Here is an 18,804-nt window from a genome sequence, read left to right as displayed (position 1 = left end):
AAAAGTTCTAGTAATTTTTTTTAACATTAAAACCTTTGCACGTTAATGTCAGCTGAAATAAAACTGTAAAAAAAAAATATTTCAGATCAGCTGTCACAGTTTAAAGTTCATGATGATTTTATCAATCAAATCAAATATTTTAAATGTTTTGATCCATTTTACATCGGAAGAAAAAAGACAATTCTACACTGACTTAAGTCTGAAAAATGTCATTAACGTGTGAATATATTCTCAAAGCGAAAAAATCCGACACAACTTCAGTGCAAAGGCTTTAAGAATTGAAAGATTTTGGATTAAATTATTAAGAAAAACAGACAAACTGTGGTTAAATAACTTTAGAGATGAATCACCATCACAGATCAGCTGCAGGAGTTCAGTTAGTTCAGAACTTTGAGTTATTCATGAAAACATTAAACTAACAGATGTTAATGATCAAGTCAATAAGAAAAAAGTGACATTTCTTTTTTAAAAGAGTGAATAAGTGAATTTAAACGTCTACAAACGTGCAGGTTGTTATTATTTAAATGAAAGTGCAAACAATCACAGGCTGTGGTCAGAGGTGGTGAGGTGCATGCTGGGTATAGGCCGTGGTCAGAGGTGGTGAGGTGCATGCTGGGTAATCAGTGAAGGGAAAGAAAGAGCACCATACCACAGCACAAGGGGCATCCAGGCCGTCCAGGCCCGGCAGACCGGGTTCACCTTTCTCCCCTTTAAAGCCTCGGAAACCCTGTTTGTGAAATCAGCCGTTTTTAAAATAAAAACCAGAGACGCTGAGACGGCGCCCTCTGCTGCCCTCTGCTGCCCTCTGCTGCCCTCTGCTGCCCTCTTCTGTCCTCTGGTGAACGTTGTCCTGGACATGCAGCAAAGACTGAGACGGACAGGGACCAGGACGGAACCAGGTCTCACTGAGACGAGTGTGAACAGGTTCAGGATCAGGATCAGTTTTTGTTGAATCATCACAAATCAATAAAGTTCTTTTACTGTTCAATATTTATTATTAACACAACAACAAAGACCTGACGCGTGTTTTTCTTACAGGAACAATCTACCACCTAAATAAACAGATAGCTAGTTATATAACTAGCTATCAGTTTATTTAGCTAATAGTTAACTAGCTATCTGTTATTTAGCTAATAGTTAACTAGCTATCTGTTTATTTAGGTAGTAGATAACTAGCTATCTGTTTATTTAGGTAAACGTTAACTAGCTATCTGTTTATTTAGGTAAACGTTAACTAGCTATCTATTTATTTAGCTAATAATTAACTAGCTATCTGTTTATTTGGCTGTCTATTTATATCTGTTAGCAGCCTAGTTATTAATTTAGTTAACTAGCCATCAACCTATTTAGCTAATAGTGGCCTAGCTAATCTTTCTCGTATCGTAGCTGTATTTTAGAATGAGCTAAAACAAACCAAAGGTAATGAGTCACGCAAAGGTGAAAATTATTATTATTAATATATAAAGTTATTTGTTGATTTATTGATGAATAACGTCTTTAACGTTGCTTTGTTTTTGTTGTTGTGTGTTTGTGTGTGTGCAGAAAATCTGAGCTGCAGGAGGAAGAAACAAATCAAATAATCTCAAACCAAACACTCGTGATCAGAAGAAGAAGAAGAAGTCGCCTGTTTCCTGTTTCCTGTTTCCTGTTTCCTGTCCGTCTCATTCCTGCAGGAAGAAGAAGAATAAAAAGCTCCTGGGCAGAGGTGTGGTCCAATGAAATCAAAAAAAATTTTTTAAATCCTTCTTGATGTTTTGAATGAAAACATCAGAAATTAAGGCTGCAATAATTCAGCATTTTCATTTTAATCCAGGATAATCTGAACCACACGTTTCCTCAGGGTTTTTGGTTAAAACTGTAAAAACCGGAGCCAAAAGGAAGAAACGGTGTAAAACTCAGGTTGGACTCCAGTAAAAGTCGTGTTATAATAAGTTCTTCCCTTTGACTCCGGGCTTCACATCAGACCTGGAACATACCAACGGACACGGGGCATCTAATCCAGGGGCTCCTTGGTCTCCCTTATCCCCTTTGGCCCCCCTGTTGCCTTTCTTGCCCCTCTCTCCCTGCAAACAGCCGATTCAAAAAGACAGACTTTAGTCCTCATTTAAAGTCCTCATTTAAAGCCACACACGTTTGTTTTTTTTTTTTTATTGCTTTCACATCAATGTCATTTAGAAACGTATGGAAAAATACGTTATTTTTATTATTATTATTATTATTATTATTATTATTAACTACTATTGCTTTTTTCTATAGAAATAAAAAAAAGTTTGTTTTGAAAGTAAATTTAGTGGGAAAGGAAGGTGAGTGAAGGCAGTTAGAGGAGGTTAAAGCCAGAGGAGTCGGTGAGCAGCTTTAAATACATCATTATACTGTATTATATGATTATATTTAGTTTATCTGTAAGTTTACACTAAAAAAAATATTTTGTACAAGTAAAATAATGTCTTTTTAAGAACAAGTACCAAATACAAATGTTGTCTTCTAATAATATAATGTTTTAAGATGTTACGTTAAGCTTTAATCACCAGTAACAAGTTAAAACAGTTGTTTCCACAGAATCTTAACTGTTCCTCGTGTTTATTAAGGATTTATTTATAACACAGAATTAAAATTTGTGAATTCTGATGATGAAATCATGTGACGACCTGCTCACCAGAGTCAGAGGCTCAAAGGTTCAGATGAAACAATGACAACATTAAAAGAGGAAAATGATGAAGTGAACTCTGACCGCAGTGTTCTCCCATGACTGTGTTAGCATCTTAGCATCTTAGCGTCTTAGCTTCTTAGCGTCAGCCGCACAACTCAAAACACAGCGCTCTGCTGTTTAAAGGGACAGGTGTGGACAAGTTCATGTGTGGTTGTAGGGCGTTCTTGCGCATGCATCCTGTTTGCGCCCCCTGCTGGACACAGGCAGACTCAGGTAACTGGTAAATAAAACACTGGGCGTTCACTCTACGCAGATGACAACGTCATTAATTCACCATCTGCAACTCGTTATTTCAGGAGCTAAAATCATCTAGTTATCTTTGTTAGCAGTGCACAATTATTTAGCTAACGAGTTATCTATTTAGCCAATAGTTAATTAGCTATCTGTTTTATTTAGCTAATAGTTAAGCTATGTGTCTCGTTATCTTTGTTAGCAGTGTACTTATTAATTTAGCAAACTAGTTATCTGTCTATTTAGCCAATAGTTAAATAGCCATCTGTTTTTTTAGATAATAGTTAATAAGCTATGTGCCTAGTTGTCTTTGCTAGCACCTATTTATTATTTTAGCTAATTTAACTAATTATCTGTCTATTTAGCCAAAAGTTAAATAGCTATCTGTTTATTTAGCTCATAGTTAAGCTATGTGTCTAGTTATTGTTGTTGGCACCTATTAATTAATTTAGCCATATAGTTATCTGTCTATTTAGCCAATAGTTAGGTGTGTTAGGTTAGATGTGTCTAGTTATCTTTGTAAGCAGTGTGCTTATTAATTTTGCTCACAAGTTATCTGTTCATTTAGCTAACAGTTAACAAGTGCTCAGAACGACATACAACCACACTTCAACACTAGGGGGCGCTCTCCCTCACGTTACATACAGAATTAAAAGCACAAAGCAGAACCATGTGAACAGGAGACGAAGGCTACGGTAAGAACTGTGAACGTCTTTGGTCTCAAACGCAAAGCTCAGCTGTGAGTGTTGCTAGTAGCAGAAGCTCACATTACAAAAAAAATGGATACAGTCACATTTACACATGTGACTTTTAATCTAGTGACGTAAAATTTAAAGCTGTTGTTCGTGCATTAAAACTCTGAAATTAGCTTTTGGCAGCAAGTTAGGCCTCGTTAGGAATCTGTCCTCTATGCAGACGATCAACAAGTGGACAAATACAAAACACAAAAATACTCTCAATTTATACTCTCAATTCTCCGCTCAGGGCCCCAAACACTAAAAAACGGTTGTTACGGCTTTGGTGGTTTGCAGAAATGTAAAATATCGACACATTATCGATGATAACTGGTTGTTCTACAGCAAACGGTGCCTTTAAACGGGACATGTGTTTACAATGTGAGAAACTGGACCCGAGATCTTATTATTTCAAATTAAAAAATGTTTTGTAAACTACAAAAAATGGAAAAGGTCCAGAAAACTGTCAAGTTAGTTAGCTTTAGCGAGTGCAAAAGTGAAAACTATGGCTAACAAGTTATCTGTGTATCTTTGTTAGCAGCCTACTTATTAATTTAGCTAACTAGTTATCCGTCTATTTAGCTAATAGTTAACTAGCTATCGGTTTATTTAGGTAATAGTTAAATTATTTGTCTATTTTTCTTTGTTAGTAGCCTACTTATTCATTTAGCTAACTAGCCATCTGTCTATTTAGCTAACAATTTACAAGTTATCTGTCGATTTGTGTTTTTTTAGCAGCCTAGTTATAATTTAGCTAACTAGTTAACAAGTTAAGTGTCTATTTATGTTTGTTAGCAGTCTACTTAGGAATTTAGCTAATAGTTAACTAGTTAACTAGTCTTTAGCTGTCATGGTTGTATTTTATATAAAACTGTAATTGAAAAGCTAGCTTTGCCAGGTCAGTTAGCTAATTAAGCATTAGCTTTTGAATGAAAAAAAAATACAGTTGTAGTGACTCGGCAGGTCTTAAGTTTCTGAGAGCAGATATTAGCAAACTTACGTGAATAAGTGATAATCGTCTACGTAAAAGAACACCAATAAAAATGTACTTATAAACTACATATTAACAATAATTAAATATGTTATCCAAAACGTACTGCCAAGCTATTAGCTTTAGCTTTTATTTATAGCTTTTGAATGAAAAAATTCAAATGTGCAAACTCACATAAATAAGAGACAATCGTCTGCATAACGAATTATAAAAATCAAAGAAAACCTGGAGCTTTGATGGTTTTTGTGTTTAAAGACAACGGAACATTGTGACAGTCACAGGAAATCACTGCTCACTAATTAGTGAAGGGTTGAAGGGACGAACATTAGAGCTTGCAAGGAGTGAGGACAGTTAAATGAGGAGCAGGAGGAGTAAAGAGGAGGAGTCAAGAGGAGGAGTCAAGAGGAGGAGGAGGAGTCAAGAGGAGGAGGAGTAAAGAGGAGGAGGAGGAGTAAGAGCAGTCAGATTAACCAAGGCCAAGGTGTGTGAGAGGGAGAAAGGGCAAGAAAACCCGGCCATAAACAGAGTCACGGGCCACAGAGCAAAGTGGAGGGAAGGAAAAGGGAAAAGGAAGACCTGTGGAAACAAAGGAAGACAAGACAGAGGTAAACAAAGACACCGACAGCATCTCACTGCTGCGTCTTCAGCAACTTCAACTGGTTTCTCTGTTTTCTGATGCTGTTTGTGCAGTTTGCTCTGATATCAGAGGCCAGTTGAAGATGCTGAGAGTTCATGAAATGTCAATTCTTTAAAAGATGGGAGTGGAAATGATTAAGAGTCACAGGTTAATGGGAAGGAAAGAGGAAACATTCATTTAGGAGGAAGAGGGCGTGTGTGTGTGTGTGTGTGTGTGTGTGTGTGTGTGTGTGTATTACAGACAACAACAACAACACAGTTTCACATCACATTCAGCAGAGCTGCTTCAGCTCATACTGTTGTGTTTCCAAGAGCAAGAAGATGGATATTAGTCTCATTTCTGAAGAAGATTATCGATTCAAAATAACAACATTAAAGTTAGAAAAGAGAAGTTTTAGCCACTAAAGATTGACCTTGTAGAGTTTACTATCAAAAGTTTGAAATCAGTTGTGAAATGTGTGTGTGTTCATCAAAGGAATATGAAGGATTTACATATTTGACATGAGACTGATGTCCATCTTCATAATAATGTCATATATTAAGAGTAACATTGTAAAAAAGGCAAAAATCATAATTATAATATGCAACAACGACTCATAATCTGAGTGCAAACGTGAATTTTCCACTAATTTACTTAATCTGTACATTAAATAACATTTTAATAATAAAAACAACAAAAATATGAAAGTATCTTACCCGATTTCCTTTGAATCCTTGTGGTCCTACTAAACCCTGCAACAAAGAAACCACGTGTAAACGACACATAAACGACACATAAACCACATGTAAATGATAGGTAAACTGCACGTAAACAACATGTAAACCACGCGTAAATGACACGTAAATGACATGTAAATGAAACGTAAACCACATGTAAACGAACATGTAAACCACATATAAACTACACCTTAATCCACACGTAAACGACACATAAACGGAATCTAAACAATATGTAAACCACACGTAAACGACGCGTAAACGACATGTAAACCAAACGTAAACTACACCTAAACCATGCATAAACGACATGTAAACCACCACAAAGATCTTCAATTTCAATGTTTACTTAAATTTCTGACCATCCCTGAACATTTTTAACTAAATTTTATTGTGTGTATTTTGACTGAGTGATTATTATTTATATATATTTGATTTTAATTGCACATTTCCTCGCCTGTGCTTGTTTTTAAGACCTTATAATGAACGCTACAGACATAAAAAGGTGTTATAATATAATAATAAAAAGGGTTTATAACGTACAGGGATGCCTTGAGGCCCAGTTGGTCCTGGTAATCCTGCGTCTCCTTTTTCACCCTGAACAGAGAAAAGAAGACGTTTATTCTTCTAAAAACATCTGCGTTATCGTTGTTTTCTTCACAAACAGAGACAAACACTCACCCTCTCTCCCTTTGGTCCTGCTGGTCCTGAAACACCTGCTGGTCCAATGAGACCCTTTAAAACAGAGACGTGGACGATTAAAGGAAAACGCAGCAGGTGGAAAATAATCGCCGTCAAATCAGTAAATCAACAAAGATGCTGATCGTTTGACTGAGTTTGAGATTTAGAGTTTGTTGAGTTACTGATCAAACTGTGGACGAAAGGAGTCGAAGGTCATTTCAGATCAGAGGACGACGCTGAGTCTCAGGCATGAAAGACACTGATGCAGCTGTTCAGAGGACACGAGGACACGAGGACACGAGGACACGAGGACACGAGGACACAAGGACACAAGGACGCAAACATCAACATGCAGCAGCAGGACTCTCCGCATGCTGCGCCACCATTCACTGCAACATCACAGCAGGAGGTCAGAGGTCAGAGGACGGACGATCAAAAACGTACGCACAACCACACTTCACAGACGAGTCACTGTCATAACTCACTGTAGGCAACACGTCATCGTTTAAAAACATCGTACACTGATATCATCGTGATTTTATGTCGTTTAGTTTACGTATAAAAGGAAAATGACAGCGTTTCGGTAAAATCTCTTTCATGAACTGAGAAGCGTCAGCGTTTGAGCGCTTAAATGTGTAAGAAACAGTGACATCTAGTGGTGAGAATGCAGATTGCATCTACAGTGGCCTTCACATTTATTCTACTCGACAAAGTTAAGGGAAGTGTAAGTTTCCCCTTTACTGCAAACCCACATGTAAACGATACATAAACCACATGTAAACCACAGGTTTACGACATGTAAACCACACGTAAACAACACGTAAACCACAAGTAAACAACATGTAAACCACAAGTAAACAACATGTAAACAACAAGTAAACCACACGTAACGATACGTAAACGATATGTAAACCACAAGCAAACGACATGTAAACCACAAGTAAACATGTAAACAACACATAAATCACATGTAAATCACATGTAAACAACATGTAAACTACATGTAAACCACATGTAAACGAAATGTAAACCACAAGTAAACGACACGTAAACCACACGTTACGATACGTAAACAATATGTAAACCACAAGTAAACATGTAAACAACACATAAATCACATGTAAATCACATGTAAACCACATGTAAACTACATGTTAACCACATGATCTTGAATCACCTTAAATATCTGTGTTTATTTTACGTGCTTTAATCGCGATGTGTGAGCAGAAGGAGGAGCTGGATCTGCGATGGATTTAAAGTGACAGTGAACTCTTCATTGTAAACAGGTCACATGACGTACGATTGTTTTTCATTCACAGGTCGTGTTCGTTCTAAGTTTATATTCAAGATATTTTCCCCCATTTTTAATCCTGGTGTCTCGTTTTAAGGATTTAGACTTTAATAAAGAGCCATTTCCCGTCTCTTTTCCGTCGTCATCAGACCTCTGACCTCTGACCTCTGACGCCGCGTCCTGATGGAGTTGCTTCAGGAAACAGAAAGAGACGGAGACAGGACGAGCAGAAGAAGCAGGAAAGCAAGCAGACATGGCAGACAGCTGTAGCAAGGGAGGGAGGAGGAGGAGGAGGAAGAGGAGGAGGAGGAGGAAGAGGAGGAAGAGGAGGAAGAGGAGGAGGAGGAGGGGACAGGATTTGAGCCACTCACCACTGGACCCGGTCTGCCGTCTAACCCATGAGCCCCCTGTATAGCGTTGTACACAGTTAGAGCAGAGATGATGGAGGTGAGGGAGGGGGAGGAGTTTGGAGGTGGGGGGGTGGAGGAAGGGGGAGGAGTTTGTGAGTGAGTGAAGCCGTGACTCAGGTGATTTAAAAAAAAAAAACACATTCAGATGATGACGGTGGTGATGGAAGGTGGTGCAGGTGAAAGTGAACGACAGAACGTGTGAGTGACTCCCTCTGCTGGTCACAGCGGGTCATGACATTGTCAAGACATTGTCTTTATCTTCACTGTTAGGCAGTTTTACAACATAAACCACTCACTCTCCCGCACCAAAGCCCATAGAGAAAATCACTGATTTTAGCTCACGGGGACACAGGAGCTGCTGGTCTGCTGCTGCCTCGTGTGGTCACTTTGTGTCACTTAAATAAATCTAAATTAAGTTTTCCAAAAGCCGAATTAACAAAATAAGACGTAACATAGTGATGGAGGCAGCAGTGGATCAACAACTCCTGTGAACTCCTGTGTGCTGTGATGTTAAAATCACTGGTTTACTCTATGGACTTTGGTGTGGGAGAGTGAGTGTTTTTTGACTTTAACTCTGACATCTGAGACCTAATTCAACAAAGTCTTTGTCTCTTCTCTGCTTCATTCTCCCGTCTGTATCATCATGTTATTCATGAGTCAATCGTTCATTTATCAGGGACTTTTTTTTTCCATCTGTGTATTAATCTACAGTTGAAGCAGCAGAAGTCGTCAGTAGCCTGTTAAAGTTAAAGTGACTGCAAATATGAAGCAAACAAACAAAAACCTTGTGACGAAAGGACAAAAAAAACAACAACGATACAAAAAAACAAAACAACAACAACATTATATAATATTTAAAAAAGTAGAGGAGTCGGTCTGAGCTGGAAGAATTATTACATCATCCTGAAACAACATGAAAGCTGCAGTTTGTGCAATAATTATTAATAAAATATGAAGTTAGCAAGAAAAATTATTTACCATCATAATAGTCGACATCACCCTGAACAAGGATATGTTGAAAATATTTTGAATCCTCTTAAGGAATAATTTTAATTAATTTTTGAAATTCCAGAAATGATCCATTTGCCCTGATGCACTTTGACAGTGAACTGACTTTCTTCTTGAAAACAAAAAGTATCTCAGAATGACTTGAAATTCACCATCATAATAGTCGGCATCGCCCTGAACAAGGATCTGTTGAAAATATTTGCAAATCTCTTAAGGAATAATTTTTATGAATTTTTTAAATTCATGAAATGATCCATTTGTCCTGATGCACTTTGACAGTGAGCTGAGTTTCTTCTTGAAAAAAAAAAGTATCTCGGAATTACTTGAAATTCACTTTCCTTATAGTCTGCATCGCCCTGAACAAGGATCAGTTGAAAATATTTGCAAACCTCATAAGGAATAATTTTTATGAATTTTTTAAATTCATGAAATGATCCATTTGTCCTGATGCACTTTGACAGTGAGCTGAGTTTCTTCTTGAAAAAAAAAAGTATCTCGGAATTACTTGAAATTCACTTTCCTTATAGTCTGCATCGCCCTGAACAAGGATCAGTTGAAAATATTTGCAAACCTCATAAGGAATAATTTTTATGAATTTTTTTAATTCATGAAATGATCCATTTGTCCTGATGCACTTTGACAGTGAGCTGACTTTCTTCAAAAAAGACTAAAAGTATCTCGGAATGACTTGAAATTTACCATCATAATAGTCGACATCACCCTGAACAAGGATCAGTTGAAAAACTTCATTAAACTTCATTAAAATGACTTACAGGCAGTCCAAGATGGCCTCTGTCTCCTTTGTCGCCCTTCAGACCTGAGGCTCCCTTTTCTCCTTTGATGCCGATGCCTGGCTCTCCCTGACACACACACACACACACACACACACACACACACACACACACACACACACACACACACACACGTTAGCATAAGTAAGACATGGAGATGGTGAATCTTAATATTTTAAAGTGATTAAAAAAAGTCTCACCTTAGGCCCTGAAAATCCTTGAGATCCCTGACGACACAGAAACAGTGATTCTTAAACTTTTATCCAACAAATAACATCATGTTCATTATGACAAAAATCACAGGTAGAATTTTTGATTATTATTCATGAACGTGTCAATTATTGCCATTTATGTCACTGTTTTTTTTTCCATCTTAAAGTTAATTTTCGTGCATATTTAACTGATCTGTGCGACTTATGTTTTTTATGGTTTGTAGACACTGTTTTAGTACATTTCCTCAAGCTTACAATGTCAGAATAATGTTTTAAAATGAAAATGTTTTTACAATTTCAAGCTCTGAAAAGTGTTTTTTTTGTGTGTGATGTTGAGCTAAATCAAACAAAACATGCAAGTACTTTTTTTTGTTTTTATGGTTAGTGACATTTTTAAAAATTAAAGTTTTTTTATTTTTATTAAAAATAGTGTATAATTTCTATATAAATATATGCATATATGGATAAAGCCACTTATGACTCACTGCTGGTCCGACTGGTCCTGGAGGTCCTGGTGGTCCTGATGGACCATAGACCTGGAGACACAACACAGTTGAGGTTGTTTTTAAAGTGTATTTGAAGGAAGTATCGACACAATATCAACACAAATGATAGAGAAGAACATCTTTAACAGTTTAAGAATATATTTGTCACCTTTTTCCTCAAAGTTTGACAGACTTTTCCAACAGGAAACTGGTTTATAAACCACTCACTCTCCCACACCAAAGTCCATAGAGAAAACCAGTGATTTTAACATCACAGAGACACAGGAGTTCACAGGAGTTGTTGATCCACTGCTGCCTCGTGTGGTCACTCTGTGTCACTGCTGCCTCCATCACTAACTTACAATGACTGATTTTATGAATTCGGCTTTTGAAAAACTTTGATCAAATTTACCTCAGTGACACAAAGTGACCACACGAGGCAGCAGTAGACCAGCAGCTCCTGTGTCCCTGTGAGCTACAATCACTGATTTTCTCTATGGGCTTTGGTGTGGGAGAGTGAGTGGTTTACAAACTTCAGTTTCAAGCTCGTTAACAGTGAAGATAAAACAACAAACATGTTCTTAAGATACTTTAGACTTAATCTGGTTGATAATCTGGTTTCTTACCATTTCTGACCTGGTCGTCTCTCCAGGTTCACCTTTCAAACCCTGTGACGACAAAGACAAAACACAAAAGTTCACAAACGTCCGACCGAAACGACCGATACCAGTTTTCCACACAGAAGCGTGACTGAATACAAAGACGTATTCTACTCTCCCTCCACACACACTGCATCCACAGAGATGCAGCCTGAAGGGGGCACCATTGCATACCATCGAGCCAGGTAATCCAATAGGGCCCGGGGCCCCTGTGGCCCCCTTTTCACCCGTAGGGCCATCTAGACCCTACAGAACAAGGAAGGGGAGATAGACGTCACGACAACAGGCCGAACATTTCAATTCAGGGACGATGAGGTGATTTTTTATTAGTTATAAATCAAAAGTTTAAAAGACAAACGAGGATTCATGAGAAATAAATGTAATCTATGAGCAGAGTTATGGTCTGTACATGTTCATGTTGTCGTTGGGGATGCAATGCTGCCCACGCTACAAGATCCACAGAGAATTAAACATCAAACTGTGTCTTCACAGAGTCACTCACAGGAGATCCAGGTGGACCCAAGTCTCCTTTGGGTCCTGGGAAGCCCATGGCACCGTCCTCCCCTCTGGGACCTAAAGGACCAGCTGGGCCTCCAGGACCGGACTCTCCGGGTTTCCCTCTGGGTCCCTGAAAACACACAAGGTCAAATTTGAACCTCCAATAAGCTGAAAAACAGTGAAGAGTGTGAAAATCCAATGTCAAGTGGTTTTTAACGTTCTCCAGAACCTCTGCTGGTTCCCTGGTAAGATGTGTGGATAACGCCCAAGAGAACTCGGATGTTGGATCACAACAGAAGATGCTCTGGATCCTCCTGTGAGACCCAGACTCTGAACATCACCTGGATTCTCCAGAGATTCTTCTGCTGTATTGAGCTGGTGGAAGTGAAGAAGTCTATTGGACAAGAGGTGGAAGGTCTTCAACTGTACATTCAACCGCATTTGAAAGAAAACTCTGGAGAACATCTAGACCCAGTTCTTCAAAGATTGTCTGGAATCTGCTTTCCAAATCTGGACCACGTCTGGAGAATCCCGGTTTGCTGGACATTGTCTTGATAAGATAAGAAGTTATGGACGACCCAGGTGAGAAGGTAGAAAACACCTTTCCTTCTGTGTCCAAACATGAACTCACTAGAACATTCTGAAGAACGTTCAGAACCTCTGCCGGTTCCCTGGTGAGATTTGTGGATAATGTCCAAGAGAACTCATGTGGGACCACAACAGAAGATGCTCTGGATCCTCCTGTGAGACCCAGACATGGTTCCTCCTGGATCAGAGGTGAAAGGTCTTCAAGAAAAACCTCAAGTCCACATAGTCCTTCAACTGTACCTTCAACTGTACCTTCGACCTCATTTGAAAGACACGCTGGAGAAACATCCAGATCCAGGTCTTCAAAGATTGTTTGGAGAATCATTTCAAGAGCTCTCTTCAAACTCTTCTTAAAGCTGTAGTTTATATGACAGGCCTGTGTGTGGCGCTGTATCACAAACTACAAACACAAGATCAAGAAGACGACAATGATGGTTATTTTGAGATCAGTTCCAAAATCCAAAAACCCTGGATTCTCCTAAACTTCGTCTTCTCAGTCCTGTTTGGACGATTTCTCTGGAGATAAATCTGGACTTCAGCAGATTTATCATCATCGACTGACATTCACGTAACATGTTTAGCCTCCACATAGCTAACGATACTGAGAAGAAAGAATCACCTTCTCGCCGTCCAGTCCTGGTGGACCTGGTAGACCGACTTCACCCTGAGGAAAGACCAAAGCAGTAGATGTTAATCATTTGTGGTTTCCAGTGTTTTTTAAGGACATTTTAAGTTTAAAACAAACTTTTTACGACTAATTTTAACGTGTTCATACGATGTCTTTAACTAACGTGAAACGTCGCTATTCTCAAAGGTCGTGTACCTTGATACCATGAGAACCGGGGATCCCTGGAGGTCCAGGTAATCCAGGAGGACCCTTTCAATAGAAGACATCAGGTTATTATTATTATTATTATTTAAGTATTTTCAGTGTTAGCACGTTACGGTAAAAACTTACCATTAAGGGTATGTTACGAATATCCTGTGGAGAAATAAAAAGTTTTTTTATTGCATATCTTTATTACATAAATATATATATAAATATATATAAAGTGAAATGTAATAATTCCGACATACGTTTTCATTCTGGATCTCGGCTTTTCCCGGCTCTCCGGTCGGACCTGGTGGACCCTGTACGAAGAAAAATGCGATGAAAAACATTTGTTTGTGTACGTTTACATTTAAATATTTAGTCGCGAGTGAAATCTGCGACTTACTCTCGGTCCAGCTGGGCCTTCAGGACCTCCCTCCCCCTAGAGGTGAACAAAGGTATAACAATTAAGATTCTTCGTAAAATAGTTTCGTAATTTATGTAAATATTATAAAAGTAACTGACCTTAACTCCATGGTCTCCTTTTTCTCCCTGTAAGAACGACGTCATAAAGTGACCACCATTAAAAATTCAAGTTCTCTCATTTTTGTAAATACTTTAATTTTTCGCAGGTTTCTCTCCGGTCCAGTTCGTGGACCGAGTCCTTACCTTGAGTCCGGTGAGTCCGGTGAGTCCTGGTGAACCGGGTTCTCCTTTGATACCTTGTGCCGCAGAGCTCGGCTCGCCCTTCTCGCCCTGCCACAAAAATCATTTATATTTGTTAGTATTAACGTAGCTAATTCCATTCCATCTGATCCATTCCACGTTTACCCAAAAACAAATGAATGCAAATCCAGATGTTGTTAGAAAATATGACGACGATGATGATGATGATGATGATGATAAAAGTCGTTAAAGTGATAATTTGAGACTTTAAGACGTGAGGTTGTATGAGACTGTGCAGTGAGCGCCCCCTGCTGCTAAGAACCAGCCTCACATGGCTGCCATCGAGGACACCGAGGAAAAAGTGATATTTGACATAATTTTTAACTAACCACTCACTCTCCCACACCAAAGCCCATGGAGAAAATTAACATTTTTACATCACAGCACACAAGAGCTGTTGATCCACTGCTGCCTCCATCAGTAAAATAAAATGCGTTATTTTATCACTTTTCTGTTCAAAATCCTTCGTTCAGCTTCACATCAATGACACAAAGTGACCACACGAGGCAACAGTAGACCAGCAGGTGCTGTGTCCTCAGGGGCTAAAAACGTTGATTTTCTTAATGGACTTTGGTGCAGGAGAATAAAGCGGCTTAAAAATGTTGTAAAATGCTGTTTAAGATATAATTCATGTCCGTCCGTCAGTACCTCGCACAAGGAGTTCACACAGCACAGTCACGTTTATCACCTGCGACAACCTCACCTTAAAAATCTTAAACTATCCCTTTAACAGGTGCTGTGTTATCTATAAAAACACATCAGGACAATAAGTAAAGCACAGAAAAAAAGGTTAAACCAAAACACATCATCGTCAGAGCTCTGACGATAACACGGACACAAAAACATCGATGTGATGTAACGACAGCGGTCCAAGTTAGCACGGACGTGGAATAACAACGAGAAACACAACCAGACAGTCCATTCCACAGCACATTCCATTCCGGGTTTTCATTTTACCCTGTAGCCCCTCTTGCCAGGGATGCCGGGAGTACCAGGGATTCCTGCCTGACCCTTCACAGCAGAGGAAAGACATGTATGATGACCCACTGAGGTAATAATAACACACACACACACACACACACACACACACACATGTACTTCATGAATGACATCTATAAAGAACTACTGGTTGCAGTACCATAACATGTCTGCAGGTGGAGCCCCAGAGCAAAAAGGGCTGGAAAACATTTTTTTTTTTAATTATTATTATTTTTTGGTCCAAAATTTTAAAACATGTCAACCAAAATTTAAAAAAAAAATTGACCAAAAGATTTTGGTCCCAAATTTGACAAAAAGAATTTGGTCCAAAATTTGACAAAAAAAAATTTGGTCCAAAATTTGACAAAAAAAAATATTTGGTCCAAAATTTGACAAAAAAAAATTTGGTCCAAAATTTGACAAAAAAAAATATTTGGTCCAAAATTTGACAAAAAAAATATTTGGTCCAAAATTTGACAAAAAAAATATTTGGTCCAAAATTTGACAAAAAAAATGTTGGTCCAAAATTTGACAAAAAAAAAATTGGTCCAAAAATTGACAAAAAAAATTGGTCCAAAATTTGACAAAAAAAAATTGGTCCAAAATTTGACACAAACATTTTTTGTCCAAAATTTGACAAAAAAAATTTGGGTCCAAAATTTGACAAAACGTCAGACTATACAATGTCGTCCAAAATTTGAAAAAAAAAATGGACCCAACATTTTTGGTCCAAAATTTGACAAAAACGTCATACTATACTATGTCATCCAAAATGTGAAAAATTTGACAAATTGAGTATAGCATGTTTTAGCAACCTAGGGAAGTGATTTCAATGAAAACAAAGTGTCCTTTGTCCTCACTCCGTAAAAATGACCTCACTTTTTGGTTAAAAACCCTCACTGGTCCTCAGTATGCTGCAAGTACAAGAACACACGCACGCACGCACGCACGCACGCACGCACACACAGCTCAGTCATATCTTTACCTTGAACCCAGGAGTTCCAGAGAAACCTGGTTCACCCTACAATGGAGTCGACAAGTAAACAAATGTTGATTTAAAGCTATTTTTTGTATTGAATTTAAAGTTTAACATCCATCACACACAGATGCATTTATTTAGACAACAAACAACAAACGTTCATGCGGTTACACAAACCCTTTGGTGCAGATCTGACCCAGGACCACGTTCTACACTCATTTGTGTTTGTGAAGCCAAACGAACGACGACAAAGAGACGCAAAAGACGCACAAACTGATACGAAACAACCGTCAGAAGGTGCAAAATAACCGTAGAGAGATGATGTGATCGGACGAGAGGTAAACAAAGACACAAAGTGACTGGAACGTCCTAAAATGTGTCGCAATATAATATGAAGTGTGTTTATTTTTTCTCTAAAACTAATAAAAACCAATAAACCCGCTCTAAAAACTAATTAAAAACAGTCAAAACTAATGAAAAACTATCACAACTTCGCTCTGAACCCACACAACATTCTTTTGTTGCTGTGAGGCGACAGAGCCGTCCACTGCCCCGCCGTGTGGGCCCCTTTATTCTATTCTTAACCTTGTAAATCTTCATTTACTGTAAATCTAGCCGAGGATCAACCTGTCGAGTCTGTGATGAGAGGACGTCCTGATCCACACCGAGGTCTGAGAGTCTGGGTAAAAATAATAATAATAATAATAATAATAATGATAATGATGATGATAAAGAAAAGCTGCGACTGATAAACGTCAAACTCCAGAACAATGAGGCGTCTGAAACGCGGTCGTTAAAAATAGACAAAGAAAACAAAGTGGAATGAGTTTGTGTCCCCGTGTGTCTGAAGGTCCCCATTAAAGAGGTGTGAAGTCACACCTTTAAAGAATAACTTTTCCATGGTTTTAAAGCGATAATAACCGGATTAACAACGATAATAAAGACGAACAAGGTCAACTAAGATGTAAAAAAATAGAGATAGAAAAAACAAAGAAATGTCCCACATTCCATGATTGTCCCCATTAAGAAGGTGTAAACTCACGTCAGTGTCACACCTTTAAAATATAACTTTCCGTGGTTTTAAAGTTAAATAAATACTCTTTTGAAGTAAAATCAACCACATTTTCCAGACTTTTCTCAGTCAGTGGGTGTAGTACACAAACTGTGCCACTAGATGGCAGGACCACACTGTTATAGAGGCCTAAAGAGCAGGAGAAAGTGGGACTTGTTGTTGTTTGTATTAATAAAATTGTAAGTAGGAATTTTTTTTTTTTTTTTTTAAATGTTGTCTTCTTCTAATTATAATAATAATAACGTCTGACTGTACACTGAGAGGTGTTACACTGCCCCCCACAGTCTGAAGTCATCCATTACACTTCAAAGTTCTCTCATCTTATCTTAAATATTGAATTCAACCAGAATTTAAAGTACTTTATACTTAAATTACAGTGATTCACATAAAAAAACACATATATAGTACATAAATACTTGAAATATTTATATCTGTGTGTTAAGAGGAAACTGAATAATATGAAATACCAATATACAGATCAATAATATCTTGAATCTAAATATCTGTGATCATTTTCTTACAAAATGTTCACTAAAGTTGTTATTTTTTTTTTTTTTTTAAATAAAATTTTAGAAAATATACAAGTAAATATCTATTATTATGACTAATGTCAATATTAAGGCCAAACTATATATCTCTCTCTCTCTATATATATATATATATTTATATTCTAGTTATTTAATGTATATATTCTTTTGTTTTATAATATTAATAGTCCACATCTTTCTATATTTTACATCCATAGATGTCAAAATGTATATTATTATTATTATTTTTAACCTTGCGGCACTGTAAATGTTTTTCCATTGTGTGACTAATGAAGGATTATCTCATCTTATCTTTTTAATTATTTGGGGGATTTGTGGGGATTTTGACCCCCCCCCCCCCCGGTCCCTGTGGCCCCTAAATTCCCTTGGAACAGCCCTGCTCTCACAGCTCTAATGGTGTGTGATTCACAGAAGTTTGACAGTTTCCCTCCCAGACATCAAAGATAGAAATGACGGCCATGATCTGTGGCCACGCCCACAGAGAGGTGAGGCGACGACCGACCGACCAACAACTGCCCCCCAAACAGGAAACAGGGCCTGACTTTGATGTCCCCCCCCCCAACCGTCCCCCCGGTGGCCTCAGATGTTTGCACTTCATCCACCGTGTGATTCCATTTTTAAACGTCCTCTCAGACACGCGGCGGACGCTCGTCCTGGTGGATGTGTCTCACTGGCACGTCATGTCCAGATTTATCGATATGCTAATCTCCGCTCTGAGGCCCATGTATGTCCACTACAGAGGAGCAGGAGCAACAACACGGAGGGTTCAAGCCCCAGATTTATACCCCAGACGCTTTTAAATGTGTCGAGCGTCTGTATTTTTGTCGTTATCTTCGTCTGTCGGACGATAAAAAACCGTTGGCCTCGTCTCTCGTTGTCCTCGTACGAGTGAATAAATGAATAAAGTTATTTATTTCAGTTCATATAACGTTAAGTAATGAAACTAAAACTCCAGGATAAGTTTGTTCAAATACCGCGAAAAAAGAGAGCATTCAATCCAAGATGGCGGAACTTCCTGTTGGGTTTGGTTCATGGTCATGATGTCATT

General features: G+C 38.2%; 1 protein-coding gene across 12 annotated transcripts in view; it reads right to left on the bottom strand.

The window, feature by feature from the left end:
• Positions 1–18,804, bottom strand: part of col13a1 (collagen, type XIII, alpha 1) — a 66,133-nt gene that overhangs the window by 6,776 nt on the left and 40,553 nt on the right. For 6 of the 12 annotated variants that reach the window (XM_083897305.1, XM_083897306.1, XM_083897298.1 and 3 more), the window contains exons 19-38: positions 16,143–16,178; positions 15,137–15,190; positions 14,123–14,209; positions 13,979–14,005; positions 13,860–13,895; positions 13,720–13,773; positions 13,601–13,624; positions 13,466–13,519; positions 13,262–13,306; positions 12,059–12,184; positions 11,731–11,802; positions 11,524–11,565; positions 10,898–10,948; positions 10,401–10,427; positions 10,183–10,269; positions 8,363–8,398; positions 6,701–6,754; positions 6,563–6,616; positions 5,999–6,034; positions 1,977–2,063 (exon numbers count right to left, since the gene is read on the bottom strand). In XM_083897305.1, the coding sequence (XP_083753431.1) occupies positions 1,977–2,063; positions 5,999–6,034; positions 6,563–6,616; positions 6,701–6,754; positions 8,363–8,398; positions 10,183–10,269; positions 10,401–10,427; positions 10,898–10,948; positions 11,524–11,565; positions 11,731–11,802; positions 12,059–12,184; positions 13,262–13,306; positions 13,466–13,519; positions 13,601–13,624; positions 13,720–13,773; positions 13,860–13,895; positions 13,979–14,005; positions 14,123–14,209; positions 15,137–15,190; positions 16,143–16,178 (1,089 nt within the window). Of the gene's footprint in view, positions 1–649; positions 728–1,976; positions 2,064–5,998; positions 6,035–6,562; positions 6,617–6,700; positions 6,755–8,362; positions 8,399–10,182; positions 10,270–10,400; positions 10,428–10,897; positions 10,949–11,523; positions 11,566–11,730; positions 11,803–12,058; positions 12,185–13,261; positions 13,307–13,465; positions 13,520–13,600; positions 13,625–13,719; positions 13,774–13,859; positions 13,896–13,978; positions 14,006–14,122; positions 14,210–15,136; positions 15,191–16,142; positions 16,179–18,804 lie in introns of all 12 variants that reach the window. The other 6 variants (XM_083897304.1, XM_083897309.1, XM_083897308.1 and 3 more) reach the window with 5 other exon arrangements.

This window comes from Microchirus variegatus, assembly GCF_963457635.1.
Source record: "Microchirus variegatus genome assembly, chromosome: 11".
Taxonomy (NCBI): Eukaryota; Metazoa; Chordata; class Actinopteri; order Pleuronectiformes; family Soleidae; genus Microchirus; species Microchirus variegatus.
Note: the sequence above shows the minus strand (reverse complement) of the source record. Positions and strands in the feature narration are given on the sequence as shown.